This window comes from Misgurnus anguillicaudatus, chromosome 21 (genome assembly GCF_027580225.2).
Source record: "Misgurnus anguillicaudatus chromosome 21, ASM2758022v2, whole genome shotgun sequence".
Taxonomy (NCBI): Eukaryota; Metazoa; Chordata; class Actinopteri; order Cypriniformes; family Cobitidae; genus Misgurnus; species Misgurnus anguillicaudatus.
The window spans coordinates 4,690,354-4,708,088 of NC_073357.2; the positions used below are offsets into that span (position 1 = coordinate 4,690,354).

At 36.6% G+C, this 17,735-nt stretch overlaps 1 protein-coding gene across 3 annotated transcripts in view; it reads right to left on the reverse strand.

The window, feature by feature from the left end:
• igf1rb (insulin-like growth factor 1b receptor) overlaps nt 1-5,869 on the reverse strand; it is a 110,107-nt gene extending 104,238 nt beyond the window's left edge. Inside the window, exons 1-2 of one of the 3 annotated variants that reach the window (XM_055175684.2) lie at nt 5,839-5,869; nt 1,078-1,161 (exon numbers count right to left, since the gene is read on the reverse strand). In XM_055175684.2, coding sequence (XP_055031659.2) covers nt 1,078-1,161; nt 5,839-5,854 — 100 coding nt within the window. In that variant the 5' untranslated portion in view covers nt 5,855-5,869. Of the gene's footprint in view, nt 1-1,077; nt 1,162-1,335; nt 1,977-5,838 lie in introns of those variants that run through there. The other 2 variants (XM_073859680.1, XM_055175840.2) reach the window with 2 other exon arrangements.
• Between the last annotated feature and the right edge of the window lie 11,866 nt (nt 5,870-17,735).

Sequence of the window (17,735 nt, forward strand, 5' to 3'; positions counted from 1 at the left end):
CCTCTACGGGTAGCACAAACATGTTTTACAAACCTATTGAGCAATCTCAATAACTGTTCTGCTCTTATCTACACTACATGATGATAGGAGATAATTTACGACAAACTTCAACAATCCTCCGCATTAAAGTTAGGCAAACTGATGTGGTTAAATCTGCTTTCACAGCACTCCGTGATCATCATCTTTACAAAAACTAAGTGCAAAACAACCAATATGTGTGAACACAGGAACAGAGATGATAAAAATGTGTAGATATGACTCAGAACGAACAAAAAGCAAAGCTCAACGCACATGCCTGAACATTACAACTTCCTACAGTTTAAAGTCTGGTGTACAGTAAGTACCAGACACACAGGTGGCAGATTTGCATACGGGACTGAATCTACAGGTAAACAACTTACTTCACGATGACTAGCACAAGTTACTCTAGTCTCAACTTGCTCAGCTTTCCAAATAAACTGCTGGCCTATTAAAACTCTGGGACTTCATCCAAAATGTGATATGATAATAACATGATTAGACTCAAGTTTTGACTTCCAGGACATTTATGCTTAATGTAGTACTAATAGAGACACCCTATTACATATATTTTATTGTTTAATATGATTACGATTTTATTTTATTGTTTACTCTAATAATAACAATGGAAAAACTATGAAATGTTCCTTTAATGCTATGATCTGATATTAAGGGTGACTTTATGACCTCATCTGACTTGGTTGTGTTCTTTGATTTTGCATAGCCAAAACATTCAAACGCTAATCCTGTGACAGATAATATGCGTGTGTGTCTATCTGTGTGGTATTGTATATCTGTGCGTAAAAATTTGTATCCTTGTATCTGTGTGTATATAAATGTGCGTGTCTTTTTCTTTCACTTTTGTTGCCTTTACGGTGGGAAAAAGCTGAAAAATAGGTAAACAAACCATAAACCGGTTTAAAAACTCTCGGGAATCTGATCCAGTTTTCCTGCGGCATGAAAGTTTACAACAAGGCAAAAGAAGGCCAAATACTTTTAAAAGCGAAGCTCTTGATGTTTTATGTTATAATGTGATGATGTAATCCTCATTAAACTTACTTTCTCCATGGCACAGAGCAGACAGGACCAGCACCAGACCACAACACAAGGTCCAGTGTCTCTTCAGTCTGCTACACCTCATTCCTATACAAAAACAAGACCAAAGAATAATCTAAAAAGTCAAAAAGATTTACTCGAGGTTGGATTATCCAGCTTGGTTCCTCCTTCGAAAGGTGAAAAATAATAATATATGAGCTGGCAATATTCAAATAGCATCAATTTCTTTTATCTTCAGCGTGTTTGCGGGGATTTATGAACCTCTAGACGCCCCGACGACGACGAGCGATCCAACAGACGCACACCGCTCCGGCTTCACCATGAGGCGGATTCGCCCGCGCTGGTTCTTGCGCACTCGGGATTTAATTCGTATTATTTAGTAGCCGATATAAGCGCAAATAACCCGGGAAAACGCATGAAGGAGTCCAAATCCGCATTTCGATAATCCATTTCCAGTAAAAAAAAAAATAACACGTTGCAGCTCTCCCTGTTGACTGGTTTTAGCTGTAGTCCAGTGAAACCAGTTTAGATCCGCTGACTAAAACCAGCGCGCACGCGTGTGTGTGATCTATTATAGTGCGTATCCAGCGCGTCCTAAAGGCCTGAAATCGGTGGATAAACTCAGAAAGATGGCAAATAATATCCGAGCAGGATTTAAAATGGTCTCTCCTCAGCCTCCCACCCGACGCAGTCTGAGATTTGACCGCTTCATGTATCCTTTAAGCAGCGCTACACACGAGGTTTGCAGGCCGGGATCTGTGTTGATTTGGGAGATGTGAATGATGTGGACTCGTGGAGTAAATCCTGCGATCTGAATCCGTTGTAAACAAGACTCGATCTCTCTCGTGCACTCACACACATAGTAGGTTAACGTTACGCTGGACGGAGGTGTGCGGGGAAACGCGGACTGGATCACACACAAACACACGACACGGGACGGGATTGGGAGTCGCTGCTAGGATTGGATATAAACAACTGAGGAGATACTGAGTGTCCCTGCTGAAAAACACAATAGACACCAGCACAGACATTCTAATGGATTTAATGGTTATAATGGGAATTGTGTTGGTTTTATAACAAACTATAATAGTCTCTGTAGGTCTCTTCTAGTAATGTATAGGATAATTTTGGATGTTATAATATTTAATCCTATGGGAATAAGAAAACACCACATAAAGGAGTTTTGTAATGGTTTTAATGATATTTGTATTTGGGTTATTTTTCAGCAGGGTTTTCAGAACATTGCCTATCAACTGATTAATCTGTTATGATTATACCAGATTTGTATTATTATATGTCTGTAATAATGTAATCACAATTTGAATATAATGTATAGACCAGTGGTTTTCAAACGGGGGGGCCGTGAGATGGTGCCAAGGGGGCCCCAGTTTTATGACATTTTATAAAATACATTAATTTATCATGAATTCTGTGTAATTAAACCTGAAAAATAATAAGCCAACTAACCAAAAGCACTACTAGGTATAATTTTATATGTTTTGTTTAATTAAAATATTACATTTTAAAACAGTTTCTGTCATAAATTTCCTTTTGGGGGCCTGCGAAAAATGCACTGTACTGTTGTACTGCATTTTTATGCCTGGCAGCTCCTGAGTTTCGCAACTTCTGTCTGTCTGTCCATCTATTGTATTTGCGCAAAAAAAACATTCTTTTACAATCCTATAACTTAATGCAACTATCTTTTATGTTGCTTAAAATGTTGAATTGCCCTTAAGAACAACAGTCGGTGTGTTTAATACCTTAAAATAAATGAGTGAATAAGTAAAAGGGTTTCTGTTGTTGTGTCCCACAAAGTCTGTTTACCGTTTGCAGAACCACCCATGTGATGTCATCATATCACATAATGCCCTTCTGTATAAACTACTTTGAACTCATACATTACTTTTCAATGATTGTTGTGGTAAAACATACAAAATACTTAAAATATAATTTTGTTTTTTATTATTAATTATATACAACAGTCATATTTAATTAAAGGTGCTAAAGAATGCATTAAAAATAATGTTAAATTGTTCTCTGATATCTACATAAACGGTATGTGGCTTTATTAAGTGCAAAAATTATCCAGAGACAGTTTTACATGTCCATTTACAACCCTGGGATTTGCCCCCAGAATAAAATTACCTTATTTGAAAGGGTCATGAATAATAATATTGAGCTCTGCTCTGATTGGCCGTTTATCAGTAGCTCTGTGTGTGTGTAAACAGATCTTATGTTTGAGTCTGTATCAGATGAACATACAGATTTTTATTACCCTATTTTCCGGACAATAATCCGCACCGGAGTATAAGCCGGATCATTCAAAAATGCGTCATTAAGACGAAATAACATATATAAGTCGCAGTGGACTATACGTCGTGTTTATTTAGAAAATTATTTCACAAAATCCAAGCCAGGGAACAGAGATTTAATCTGGCACGTTATTCAACTAAACAATAGCAGACAGAACAGCAGGTTGAATAGATGTCTGTACGTTAAAGTAATATGATCAGTTATTTAAACGATAAACCAGAACGTACCTGTACGGTTGAATAGTCTAAATTAACCGAACAAGCCAACTAGCATGAAGTTCGCAGACTCGTCATTCCACATTACTGAATCCACTGAATTACATAAATACAGAAGCAGCATATGGCGGACTCTCGCGACTGTAGACAGTAATGATGTCTCTTGCCTTATAAATGTCAAAATTAATTCATACTGACTTACAAGGCGCACCTGACTATAAGACAAAGCACCAGCCAAGTTATGAAAAAAAACACGGCTTATGAGCGAAAAATACGGTAATAATTAATTGTTTGGAGATTGTTAATGGAAGTTTCTGAGTGGTAAGTTTGAGTGGTTGTACCTGCAAAATGTAACTGTAACGTCAATAGTAGAACTTCAACCTAAATGCTAGCATACCATTAACTAGCATGTAGCGCTAACTCCGCCCAAACTTTGTTTTTTTAGCATTGTAACAATATTGTACTTAATTTAATGTGTAATTTAAAGAGATAGTTTACCCAAAAATGAAAATGTTATCAGAATTTACTCACACTCATTTTGTTACAAACCTGCATGAGTTTTATATTTTGACGAACACAAAAGAACATATTTTGTAAATGATGGTAGGCACACAGCTGCTGTCACCTTTGACTTCCATAGTAGGAAAAACAAATATTATGGAAGTATTGTGATAAATGATGAAGATATTTTGATAAATGATGGTAAGCACACAGTTTATGGTACCCATTTAATTTCATCGTATTTGTTTTTCATACTATGGAAGTCAATGGTTATAATCAGGTGTGTGCTTACCATCATTTATCAAAATAGCTTCTTTTGTGTTCATCAGAGAGAGAAAAACATACAGGTTTACATCAACATGAGTAAATAATGACAGAAAATACAGGAATTTCTCTGTATTTACAAATCCTTGGAAACGTTTGGGATAATGTAATTTAAGTACACAACTTGCAGTAATATATTACACTGTGATTTTAATACAAAAATCTTACATATTGTTGCTTTAATTTTTTTAAGATCTTGGGTTTGGATTTCTATCTGTGGTTTAGATGATATTACTCTGATGTCCGTCTGTCCCACACTCTTGAGTCATAGCTCAAATGACTGGTTTAGGTTTATTCAGAGCAATTTTAATTCAAACACTAAGTAACTGTTTTGGGATGTTTTCATCAAACAAAATACATTTATCACTGGCACGCCGATGAGTGAAGTGCACTGTTGGTACATTGACAGACTGAAAATATGAGATTGTGAATCCCGCTCAGTGAATGACACATCATAGGTTAGTCCAAATAACAGGCCATTCCCTACATGTCTAGACACTGAGTCTACAGACAAATGTTACATGACTCTGTTTTGTTGTCTAGGTTTTAATCTATGAATTGTTTTTTCATAGTTGATGCAGTTTTTAAGCTGTATGGCATCCATCCGCCTTTCCACAACTTAAATTTTAACTAGTATTTTGTATGTACTAGTCTTTCCAGGAACTGGTGCTGGGAATTCCCATTCATACCGAGCAGGACATTTTAAACATAGAGGCTTCAAATCTTCCTATTATCCCGCGGCTCAAACAAACAGGAGATGTACGGGACAGCAAGCTTGGTTTGTTTGGATGTTGGTGGTCTGGTTCTCTAATGAAACAAGAAAAGGCTTTTTGCTGAAGTATAATCTGTGACAGTCTCGATTATTACCACAATTACAGAGCTCTTCTGGCCCAAAGAGGAGGACACAAAAGAACCGCGTTAACCCGATTCTGGCACACACGTTAGGACAATTATAAAGAGAGAGCACACCATACAGACATTAAACAATGGACCGTACATTTATGACCACCCAGGACTGCAAATGCAATGAGTCAAGCCTTCAACAGGCACAAACTGTACCAACATGCCCTTCCGATTCCCCCACCCCTTTCCGCCCACTGAATGTTTGGACTGTCCTCTCGGATTTGTGAAGCCGTCCCCGTATAGACGGCGCGCGGCCCACCTACCTCGAGCGCCTCTTGCTGGGTTCATTTTCTCATTGCACTCGGGTGGAAAGAAACGTGTTTACCACCGGCAGGTCACACGTGATAATGAATAGCTGTTTGTTTTTCGGATGCAATGGAATTCGGGATTAGATGGACAAAAAAATGCCTGAATCGAAACACGCCATTATCAAAAACCGAAAGCTGTTCTGGGATAGAAAGGTTATATTGGCTGACCCACATGAAAAGCATGTTACGTAATGCCTTACTTTGAATCTTTTTCATATGATTCCAGTTTTTTTCTTCTTTCCAGGAAATAAACTGTTCCTGATCCTCTGCAGGCTAGCGGTGGTAGCGTGACCGAGATTGTGGCTGAGATACAGTCTGTTTTTCAATAAGGCAAGCCTGCTATGGCTGAAGCATATACCAAACTGACTGTGTTGAGTGTTGCTGAAGTGTTGAGTAAACATAGTGATGTTGCTATTTTTGTTACTGCAGAAGTTGTTTCGAAATCAGAAAAAGTAAGTAAGAGTGGGTTGCACGTAAAGTAAGGGAGACTGAGGCTCAGTTATCAATGTGATAAAATTACACTGTAAAAAAATTTGCTGTAGTTATGCAGCTGTTTGCCAATAACTTACTGTAGATTTAAATTTGTGTTATTTACTGGCAAGAGTTTGTTTAAAGTTAAATAATTATTAAACATGAACAAGTCTTTATCTTTACACAATAAAACTAAAATAACAGCATCATTCAAAGCATTTTAGGAACCAGAAATCCTCATCAACCTTTTTCTTTTTCTTTGTTCCTTCAGATTTTGGTTCCCAGAATGCTTTGCATGAGGCTGTTAATTTGGTTTTACTCTCTAAAGATAAAAAAACTTGTTCATGTTTAAATATAATTTTATTAATTTACAGTACTGGCAAACAGCTGCCAGTAATACTATCATTTCTACAGACATTTTTAACAGTGTACCCAATTTTGCTTTCTCTTGCATTTGTATGTTGGTTCCAAACCATGTTCAAAACCATCTTACATTACATGAAATTATACACTTTTGCGCCTCAATTATATTAGATCCTTAAAGTTACATATTGGTACCAAATGTATACGGGTTGAGCGGTGCACAAAATAACGCAGGGTTAATTGTAACACGGCTACTTTACATGTCACAGTAAAAAATTTGCCGTAATTATGCAGCTGGTTGCCAGTAACTTACTGTAGAAGATAAAGACTGAAAATGTTTCATGTAATAATAACATGAACATGTCAAATAACATAAATGTAAAATCTACAGTAAGGTACTGGCAGCTAGTTGCCAGTAATACTGTAATTTCTACAGATTTTTTTACAGTGTATTTATACAATCCATGCTTTGGTCTTTTTCTCTGCTAGAACATCTCCTGTGATTTTGTGAAATGTTTTGATGTGTTTTCGTTAAGATATTGAACAAAAAGTGTTTTGGAGGCATGAATCTTATATTTTTTTATTTCTGAGTTGAGTGTGTACGTCATCAAATCCAACCTTATATTATTTTAATCACTGTCTTCTTACCTAAAACATTACATCATTTTGAAACATGTCAGCAACTCCTAGTAACTGATGGGATTGAAAAAAAATTTTACACAGCGGGGTTAGTTGTCACACAGTGTTACAATGAAGCCTCATGTATACAAAGATAATGAAATGAAAACAATTTAAATACTATTCATCAAAATGATAACTGTTAAGAGGAAATAAGTCAAAATTAAGATTTTTTTGTGCAGCACTTTCAAAAAAATCTACTTATATACATTGATGCATAATACAAGGATGTTTAGATGAAGGATCATGGATGGATGAATGTCTATCTAGGCAGATATATAAACAATATCAAACAGAACTTGATTGAATTATTTGTGCTTAAACAATTTTTTTAAGCAGGTGTTACAACAAACCCCTAGTTTGTTACAATGAACCCCACCTATGGGCTATGTTGTAATGTTTGCCCTCCTGTCACTTTCGGTGTAATTGTACCATAACGGTAGGTTCCCTCAAACAAACTTTAAGTATTTGTAGCAGAGATGTGTGTGTTGATTGTGTAAAAAAATGATTAATCTAACTTAAATATTTCTTGAATGGTAGAGCCAAAGCCGAAAAGCGTTACTTTGTGCCCCACTCCCCTACATACTGTAATAGGACTTTTTGAAAACATTTTGTTTGACAGTTTACAGTAAACACACTGGAATATTCAGATAAGTATCAAGAATAATGAAAGTAAATCTGTATTATTGTTGAACAAGGGTATTTCTCATAATTAAGTTTTCAAATTTTTTCAAAAAGTGATTTAAATGGCAAAACAGTGTGTTGTGTTGACATTTTGTATGCTATCTTTTAAAAATGTAACCTTTCCTGTGACAACAAGCCTCAATCTCCCCTATCAGGTGTGGTTAGATGAACAATATATGGTAACACACACACACACACACACACACACACACACACACACACACACACACACACACTCCTTTCAACATAATATTGGACATTAGACTGCTTTACTTTATAATGCAATTTCCCCTATACAGCATATGATTCATAATACTTGCCTGAAGAAATCCCAGGCACTTTACTAAAGTCAACACAATGCATCTTATAAAGCATGTTAAAATGTATGTTTATTATTTAAGATTCTAAATATGATACTTGCACTAAATAATAGGCACATTTTTTATTTTATTGGCTAAATAAACAAATCTGTCCAGCAGATGGCGACATGGCACAAAGATAGGACCATTCCATGTATATCAATGATTGGTGCACTGTCAGAAATACCCTCAAATATTCTTTTTTTACATTGATGGGTATACACACATTGAAATGTTGTACCTTTTTGAGTACAATATTATACCGTTACAATTTTGTACCAGTTAAATTTTAGGGGTACAAAACACACTGTAAAAAAATGCATGATGTTAAAACAACTTGGTTTTGCAAGTCAATTCAACGTACTATATTAAGTTTTGACCTGTGAGTAGTTGACATAACTTATAAAACCTAGTTGAAGTTGTTTAACTTAATTTTTTGTAAAGTTAAAGTAACATAAAAATATATGTTAATTTGACAAAAAAATGCTGATTTTCTGTAACAGTGTAAAGGTACATAATATATGCTTAAGGTACAGTAATGTAAAAATTACAACCGTTTAGTATGCTTGTAAAGTTACAGAAAAGGTACAGTTTTATACATTTATTTCTGACAGTGTGTTTTTTACCCACAGTTAAAAAATGACCGCAGGCTAGTTGATGCATTTGAATCATTTATTTGGTGATGTAAATTAAGACAGTATGATATTTTTAACATTATTTTCTTTTCTTTTATGACTTTAACATTAACTGCAGTTTTGAGCGGGATCAGGGGCGCCGCTAGCAATTTTGGGCCCTATGAAAGAATAGGGGGTCAGGCCCCCACCATACCCATTTCGCACCAAACATACAATCCAACCTACTGTAGCTATTCAAAATCTTTGTCTGTAATTTAATAATACAGAACTATTTATTTTGCTATTGTTATGACCACAATTATCAGTATTTATAGACACCTACAATGTCTGCAGCTAAGATAATTTATTGTGCAATGTAAATTTAATAAAAAAAATACAGTACATTAAACCAAATATTCAGAGAAAGTGCAACGTTCTTAAAGATTAAAGATAAATATGACCATGCCTGTGAAAACCCAGCTGAAGTATTTATTTGTGATTTTCTGTTTTCCACATAAACTCATCATGTATAATGTAAAGAACATTTTTTGAAAGTATAAACTTGATATCTGTAATGTCATGTCAGCGATTGAAATCATAGTGAAATTAATGCTTGAAATTAAATTGTGATGCTTTTTATTTCACAAGAAGATTTAAGACTTTGACACTGCATGTGAAAATCAGACTAATGAAATACTTTAGCTGTTACACACACAACATTGTAACATTTAAAAATGGTGAACAACAACAATGCATCTTTTCTATACCTTATGCCTCAAAAAAGACTGGGTCAACAATGCTTGACCAAAGCCTGTATTATAATTATTAGCATTATTTATAAGGTAAAGAACAAGTTTCACACACCAGCAGCTTCAGTAAAGCAAAAATAACGACAGATCATTGAAACTGTGAACTTGAGAAAACAGCTATACTGTTATTAAATGATTCTTCGGACTGTTTTTTAATCAACGGGACTCTAAAATGAAACGAATGACAACTATAGCAGATTACAACATAGATTTCCATTGATTTCTTAAACCTGTTGCAAGGTGAGAAGCTTTAATAAACATAACTGGACTAGTTTAGCCTTAGTTGCATTTCAGTTTTATCACAATCAACTCGATTCACGACTGCATAAAAATCCCTCTTTGGCATATTGCGTTACAAAACATTGGAGTGTTTAACGATCGCATTTCTAGTTTATGTTAATTAGCTTATACGTTAATTAAAACAGCTTATAAGGACTGACTTCGCGTTAGAATCATAACACAAAACAGGGAACGTAAATCCCCTTGTGTTTTTTTAAACTGGGGTGAACAGAGCGAAGACTTTACAGTGGAAAGAAAACTGCATTGTATTGCTCCAGGCGTCACATTGTGTAAACTGCATTTATAGTAAGGAAGTGCACATATGCAGATATCATAGCAAATAGCAGTAAATACACACACCTTGCTCTCTTGTGAAGTTCACGCGCACCGTGAGACCGTGGATTGAAGACGGCGCTAACACGCAGAGTAAAGACGGGGGCGGAGCTAAGAGGGCTCAGCTTAAGGGGGTTGCGTTTGCGGCACAGTCCTTGGCTGGGGCCCTCAAAAGTTCATGGGCCCTTAGAATCGTCCTAACTTTTCCCCCCTTTACGGCGCCCCTGAGCGGGATACAATACTTATTTATCGGCCTAAGTTATTTAACTATGAGTTGTATATCTTGTATATTTATAACATGCATTAAAGCTATCATATATCATTCATGTAAGTTTGGAAAAAAGAAAAATGTTGTTCATGATAGTGGGAATTCCATTGGTCATTAAGGAACAGATCAACCAAAAATGAAAATGTATATTTATTTATTTTTGCAGATGCTTTTATCCAAAGTGACTTACAATGCATTTAATGAATTCATTTGTTTTTATCAGCGCGTTTCCTAGAATTCAACCCCTGAACTTTTGGATTTGACAAAACATTTCTAAAGTAGCCTACTGATGGGCTTATGACTCCAGGGAAAGTCTATCCCTGCAGTAGTAAGTTGGGCCATTGGTTTTTGATTAAAAATGACATTTCACTGCAGCTCATATTAAAGTCAAATTTAGGTTTATTGTCATTTCTCCTCGGCAGAAATAAATAAAATGCAAAATAAAAATGACATTTCACAGCACATATTACAGTAATGCGTACAGAATGAGCAAGTACTGCAAACAGTGAAGGATTTAGATTTTCATGAATGTATATTTTGATGTTTAGCTATGACAGCAAATGGAAAAGAGTGTTCGCAATGAAAAAACACATTTGTGCATATATACATTCTCACGCACATATTGTTTGCACACATATATTCTCTGCAAGTGTGTCTAATAGGGAAAATCTGACTGAATTCCACTGATGTGTGTGACTGCTGTGGGGAATCTGGAATATTTTGGAATAAACTTACAAGACAAGTTACACTCATAGACCAAGACTTTAATAATAATAATAATTTTATTAAAGATTATTAATTTTATTAATAACCATTTTAACTCAAGAAAACTCCACTAACGTCCACTAATGCCCACTTATCTTATAACTGACATGTATTGTGAGCAATCATACTGTAAGGTGTTTTGTTTTTTAAGCTTTGAAATGAATAATACCACAATAATTTTAAATACTGCTGTATAAAATGTAAGTCTCGCCTTTCAATAAGCGAATCAACATTCTGTTAGAGTTTGTTTACTACAAAACATGCAGCAGAGTTGTATTGTATTCCCTGATAGCAGTAGGCTCCGGGGCGGATCCACAACCGATTCAGATCAGAGCTGCCGACTTCGGAGTGGGTCCGTTACGATAGCCTATTGCCATCATTGTGTTTTTGCATTGTATGACATTGTATTTTATTTTAATAGGTGAATTTTTTTGTGATTTATCCTCCCGAAGATTATTTAAATACCATTTTATTTTATCCCATCCCATATTGTCCTGTATAATCTATCCTGTCCTGTCTAATCCTATTCTATTCTATCCTGCCCTGTGCTGTTCTATCCACTCTTGTCCTATTGTCTCCTATCCTATTCTATGTTCACCTGTCCTGCCCAATGTCCTTCTCTCTCCTGTCTGATTCTGTCCTATCCTATCCCATCCTATTCTATCTTCTCCTGTCCTGTCCCACGCTGTCCTATTCTCTCCTGTCCCCTCCTCCCTATTCTATCCTACCTTCTCCTGTCCTATTCTGTCATCTACTATCCGATCCTGTCCTATTCGCTCCTCTACTGTCCTAACCTATTCTATCTTTTCCTGTCCTATCCTCTCCCATCCTTTCCTGTCCAATCCTGTCCTATTCTCTCCTGTCCTATCCCATCCAATCCTGTCCTATTCTCTCCTGTCCTATCCCATCCTATCTTATCTTCTCCTGTCCTATCTTCTCCTGTCCTCTTCTCCTATATTCCATCCTATCTTCTCCTGTACTGTCCTGTCATCTCCTTTCTGATCCTGTCCTATTCTTTTCTCTATACTGTCCTATCCTATCCTATTCTATCTTCTCCTGTCCTATCCCATCATTTCCTGTCCAATCCTGTCCTATTCTCTCCTGTCCTATCCCATCCTATCCTATCTTCTCTTGTCCAGTCCTATCCTCTCATCCCCTATTCTATCCTGTCTTCTCCTGTCCTCTCCTGTCATCTTCTATTCGATCCTGTCCTATTCTTTCCTCTACTGTCCTAACCTATTCTATCTTCTCCTGTCCTGTCCTATCCTCTCCTTTCCAGTGTCATCCTGTCCTGTCCTCTCCTATCCAATACTGTTCTATTCTCTCCTAACTTTTCCTTACCTATCCTATTCTATCTTCTCCTGTCCAATCCCATCATATCATATCCTACGCCATCCTTTTCTGTCTTTCCTGTCAAATCCTGTCCTCTCCTATCCAATCCTGTCCTATTATCTCCTATCATATCATATCTTCTGCTGACCAGTCCTCTCCTATCAGATCCTGTCCTATTCTTTTCTGTCCTCTTCTCCCCATCCTATCTTCTCCTATCCTCTCCAATCCTGTCCCATTCCCTCCTCTACTGTCCAATCCTATTCTATCTTCTCCTGTCCTGTCCTATTCTCTCCTGTCCCATCATGTCCTGTCCAATCCTGTCCTATTCTCTCCAGTCCTATCCCATCCTATCCTGTCTTCTCCTGTCCTCTCCTGTCATCTTCTATCCGATCCTGTCCTATTCTTTCCTCTACTGTCCTAACCTATTCTATCTTCTCCTGTCCTATCCTCTCCTCTCCCATCATTTCCTGTCCAATCCTGTCCTATTCTCTCCTGTCCTATCCCATCCTATCTTATCTTCTCCTGTCCTCTCCTCCTATATTCCATCCTATCTTCTCCTGTACTATCCTGTCATCTCCTTTCTGATCCTGTCCTATTATTTTCTCTACTGTCCTATCCTATCCTATCTTCTCCTGTCCTGTCCTATTCTCTCCTGTCCCATCATTTCCTGTCCAATCCTGTCCTATTCTCTCCTGTCCTATCCCATCCTATCCTATCTTCTCTTGTCCAGTCCTATCCTCTCCTCCCATATTCTATCCTGTCTTCTCCTGTCCTCTCCTGTCATCTTCTATCCGATCCTGTCCTATTCTTTCTACTGTCCTATCCTATTCTATCTTCTTCTGTCCTGTCCTATCCTCTCCTTTCCAGTCTCATCCTGTCCTGTCCTCTCCTATCCAATACTGTTCTATTCTCTCATAACTTTTCCTTACCTTTCCTATTCTATCTTCTCCTGTCCAATCCCATCATATCATATCCTACGCCATCCTTTTCTGTCTTTCCTGTCAAATCCTGTCCTCTCCTATCCAATCCTGTCCTATTATCTCCTATCATATCATATCTTCTGCTGACCAGTCCTCTCCTATCAGATCCTGTCCTATTCTTTTCTGTCCTCTTCTCCCCATCCTATCTTCTCCTATCCTCTCCAATCCTGTCCCATTCCCTCCTCTACTGTCCAATCCTATTCTATCTTCTCCTGTCCTATTCTCTCCTTTCCTGGCCGATCCTGCTGTATTTTCTCCTCCCCTATACTTTCCTACCTTCTCCTGTCATATCCTATCCTGTCATATCCTATTCTTTTCTATCTTCTCCTGTCCAATCCTGTCCTATTCTCTCCGCTCCTATTCTATCTTATCTTCTAATATCCTATCCTATCCTATCCTATCCTATCCTATCCTATCCTATTCTACCTTCTCCTGTCCTGTCATATACTATCCTCTGCTTTCCACATGCAATATCAGGGTATAAGAAAGGTCTGTTTAGTATTAATATAATTATAAATTATATAAAAGCTATTATATTCCTCACGTCACAATATTACATTGCTTATTGGCTCTGTTCTTCAAAGAAAGTTTTGCCCAGCGTTGACCAATTGATTCACTCAAACAACAAACAATAACGGACATTAATAAAAGCTGTTTAGTGTTATAAGCAGAAAGCTTAGTGCTTATTAATTGCAGAGAATGATTCAGTCTGTTTACACAATTCAAAACCATAACAGAAAAAGCTAGAATTTGAAAGGTGATACAATTAGGAACAGATGTTCACCATTCTCTTACAGTGTGTACAAGTCAGCAGGTTCACAGTTCTGACAACCAGTAAGTAGGAACGTTTCTCTCAAGGGCCTCCAAAATCACTGTCTGACCCACCACGACCTCTGCTTGAACACTGCGTAAGATGCATGAAGTCAAAACCATGAAATCACTTAGGTTACATAATAGACAATCACAGACACGGTGCCAACTTCAAGTAAACGTCAATAACTTTCAAACACAGAGAAAGACACAAATAGAATTGAGTTGGGTATACTTATCACTAAATGACCATCTTGCATTCATTTTCACACAGGAAATGAGATTCATGTGTTTTAAGGCCAAGGAATTTAAAATTAATCACCGCAGAGACTACAACATTTTTCTGGTGGTGGTAAAATTCACCACTAACCACGCCCCTAAACCCAACATCACTAGGCAAATGCAAATCATACAAAAGTGTACAAATGTAGTCGTATGAGTTTATACGAATTAGCCACCTTGTGAAATGCGTACAAATGGCAATGAGATGTATGCCCAGAATGTGCACATTCTGCAATTACTTTAAATAGCAGAGGATCTTTTTAAGTCACAATGAAACGGAAGTAGCGATTGTCTCATTTTCCCCATCGTGATGTATATCCACATAAAATGGCTTCTGAAATAAGAATTAAAGGTAGGGACTTGAATTTGTCCTTCAAAAATGATTGGATTGTTGAAAGTTGATTTATGTTGCTAGTTGCTGCGATCTTTTCCCGGGTGCCTTGTTCCATTCCTCATGACTGAGGGCACATGAATAAAAAATAAATCACACATATAAGTCATTTGTAAAAAAAAAAATACGACAATATAAAAAAAATTAAGTTTTTAATTTCAAATTCATTGTGACTTTAATCATTTATAGCTATGTTTATTTATTAAGCAGATGTTTAAGCCAAAGAGACATAAATTAGAAAGCATTTACCATTTTGTCTGTTTAATTCTGAATGATATGAATTTGGGTATAAAGTGAGGTATCAATTAAATTTGGGTATAAGTTGATGTCATCAAGTGATGTTTCAAGCATAAGCTGTGCATTGCCTGCTGTGTTTTCCTGGAGAGATGTACACAACCCCATCACAATCCCATCAGAGGGTCCTTACAGGAGACATTTCACAAGACTTTTTTTATGTACAAAAATATTTGGTGTCCCCAGAGTGCATTTGTTTGTGAAGTTTTAGCTCAAAATACCATATAGATAATTTATTATAACATGTTAAAATTGCCACTTTGTAGATGTGGGCAAAAATTTGCCGTTTTGAATGTTTCATTTTAAATGCGAATGAACGGATGAAAGGCAAACATTGATCGCCATAATAGTGGTTTGTTTAAATTGAAACTCAATTGTGCTGTCAATTATTGTCTCTCTCTCTCTCTTTTTCTTTCCCTCTGCACTAGATGGCATAGCCGTGGTTGGATAGTGCAGATTACGGGGTTGTATTATTATAATAAAATCCCCTTCTGACATCACAAGAGGAGCCAAATTTCAATTACCTGTTTTTTCACATGCTTTCAGAGAATGGTTTACCAAATCTAAGTTACTGGGTTGATCTTTTAAAGTTTTTTTATTGGTATTAAAACTGCTTTTATACTTGAACTTCAATTTTGTCATATCATCATAACTTAAACCATAAAAACAATGCTAACTACTGGTCAGGAATATTTCGACATGCTTGGTGGTCTCTACTAAATCTGAAATGGTTTATTATTAATACCCAGCTAGCAGAAGACTTGTGTATCACATGTGAAGATTTCTGGAAGGAGATCTTGCGAAAGAAGTTTGATGAATGAAAACCACAGGAAATAACTTTGCAGAGTTGAGTGCTATACTGAGAACAGATGACATCTGTGAATGTTCAACTGCTCACTGTTAGATTTTGCCTACGACTGTAGTCGTTGCTTTGCACTTAAACTGTATGGTCCTGTAAAGAACTTATAACATCCACATTACCTTTCTGTTGCACATCAAAATTGGTATTACAGTTTTTTCGATTGCTAAACGATGCTAAACGACAGTGGGCACAACTGGAGTCACATGTGCAAACCCCAACTACAGTCTGCACAGCAGCAGTTCATGTGGACCAAACTCTAGTTCGTTTTTCATTGCTTGAACACAGTTTTCAAAACTTTACACACTTATCCCATGACTTTAAACACAACCTGCACAACACTGTGGATTTACAGCACTTTGTTCAAATGCTAACACACTGCTTTCAAAACTGTGAACCACACATTCAAAACAGAATTGATTTCAGCATTGTGCCGTTCAAACACTGCTGATTGCAATTTCATATAAATAAAAATTCCAATTTCATATATATTTCAGTGTGGCAGGTAGTGGCGTGATGCTAGAAAGAGGCAGGATTAGCCCCTCATTTATTTGTTTGAATTACAATATGTACTTTTAGTTTCTACCTTTTTTTCTCATTACTGTGTTAGAGTTGTGTTGCTTGAATTGAGTTTTGCAGGTGATATGTACAGTTTAGCTCGGGTGACTTTTCGTATTGCAGACTGTAGTTAGAGTTTTGCACATGTAGCTCCAGTTGTGCCCACTGTCGTTTAGCAATCGAAAAAACTGTAAGATGCGTTTTCGTCAATCGGATCACAAGTGGACAACCCTAAAGACAGGTATAAACAGTATTCAAACATTTTGAGCTCGTCCACTTTCAATAAATCAGAGGTATTCGAAAACATTTTCGACCGGATTGCTTTTGTGGTGTAAACGCGCATGTTGTCGAATGTGTTCGGACAGCCACGAGAACGTCTACTCTCCGTCTATTTATCTAATCTGAGGACTCTTACATAATATTAGTTCTTGTCAATTTAAACCATAATTTTCCCCGCTCGCGTTTAAACGAGAAAAAAAAACGGACTCGCACACAGTTTCCACAGACCATTCCCTCACAGTAATCAGGACAGAAGTGATCAAAAGTGGACAAAAAGACAGATTTAAATACCAGGTGTAAATGGAATGCGTCTCATCCATTTGTGAACAGATCGATGAAAACACATCTTAATATCAAGTGTTAACAGCCTTTTACTTGTAGAGTTATTTTCTTAACTTACACGGTAAAAAAAATCCGTAGAAATTACAATGTTATTGCAACTGGGTTGCCGGTAATTTACCGTAGATTTAAATGTATGTTATTTACTGGCAAGAGTGCAAAGTTAAATAAATTTTAAATATTAACAAGTCTTTATCTTTACAGAATAAAACTATACAATAACAGCCAGTAAAGCATTCTGGGAACCAGAAATCATCATCAACCTTTTTCAGTTTTTTGCTTCAGATTTTGTTTCCCAGAATATTTAGCTTGATGCTGTTTTTTTAGTTTTACTCTGTAAAGACAAAGAC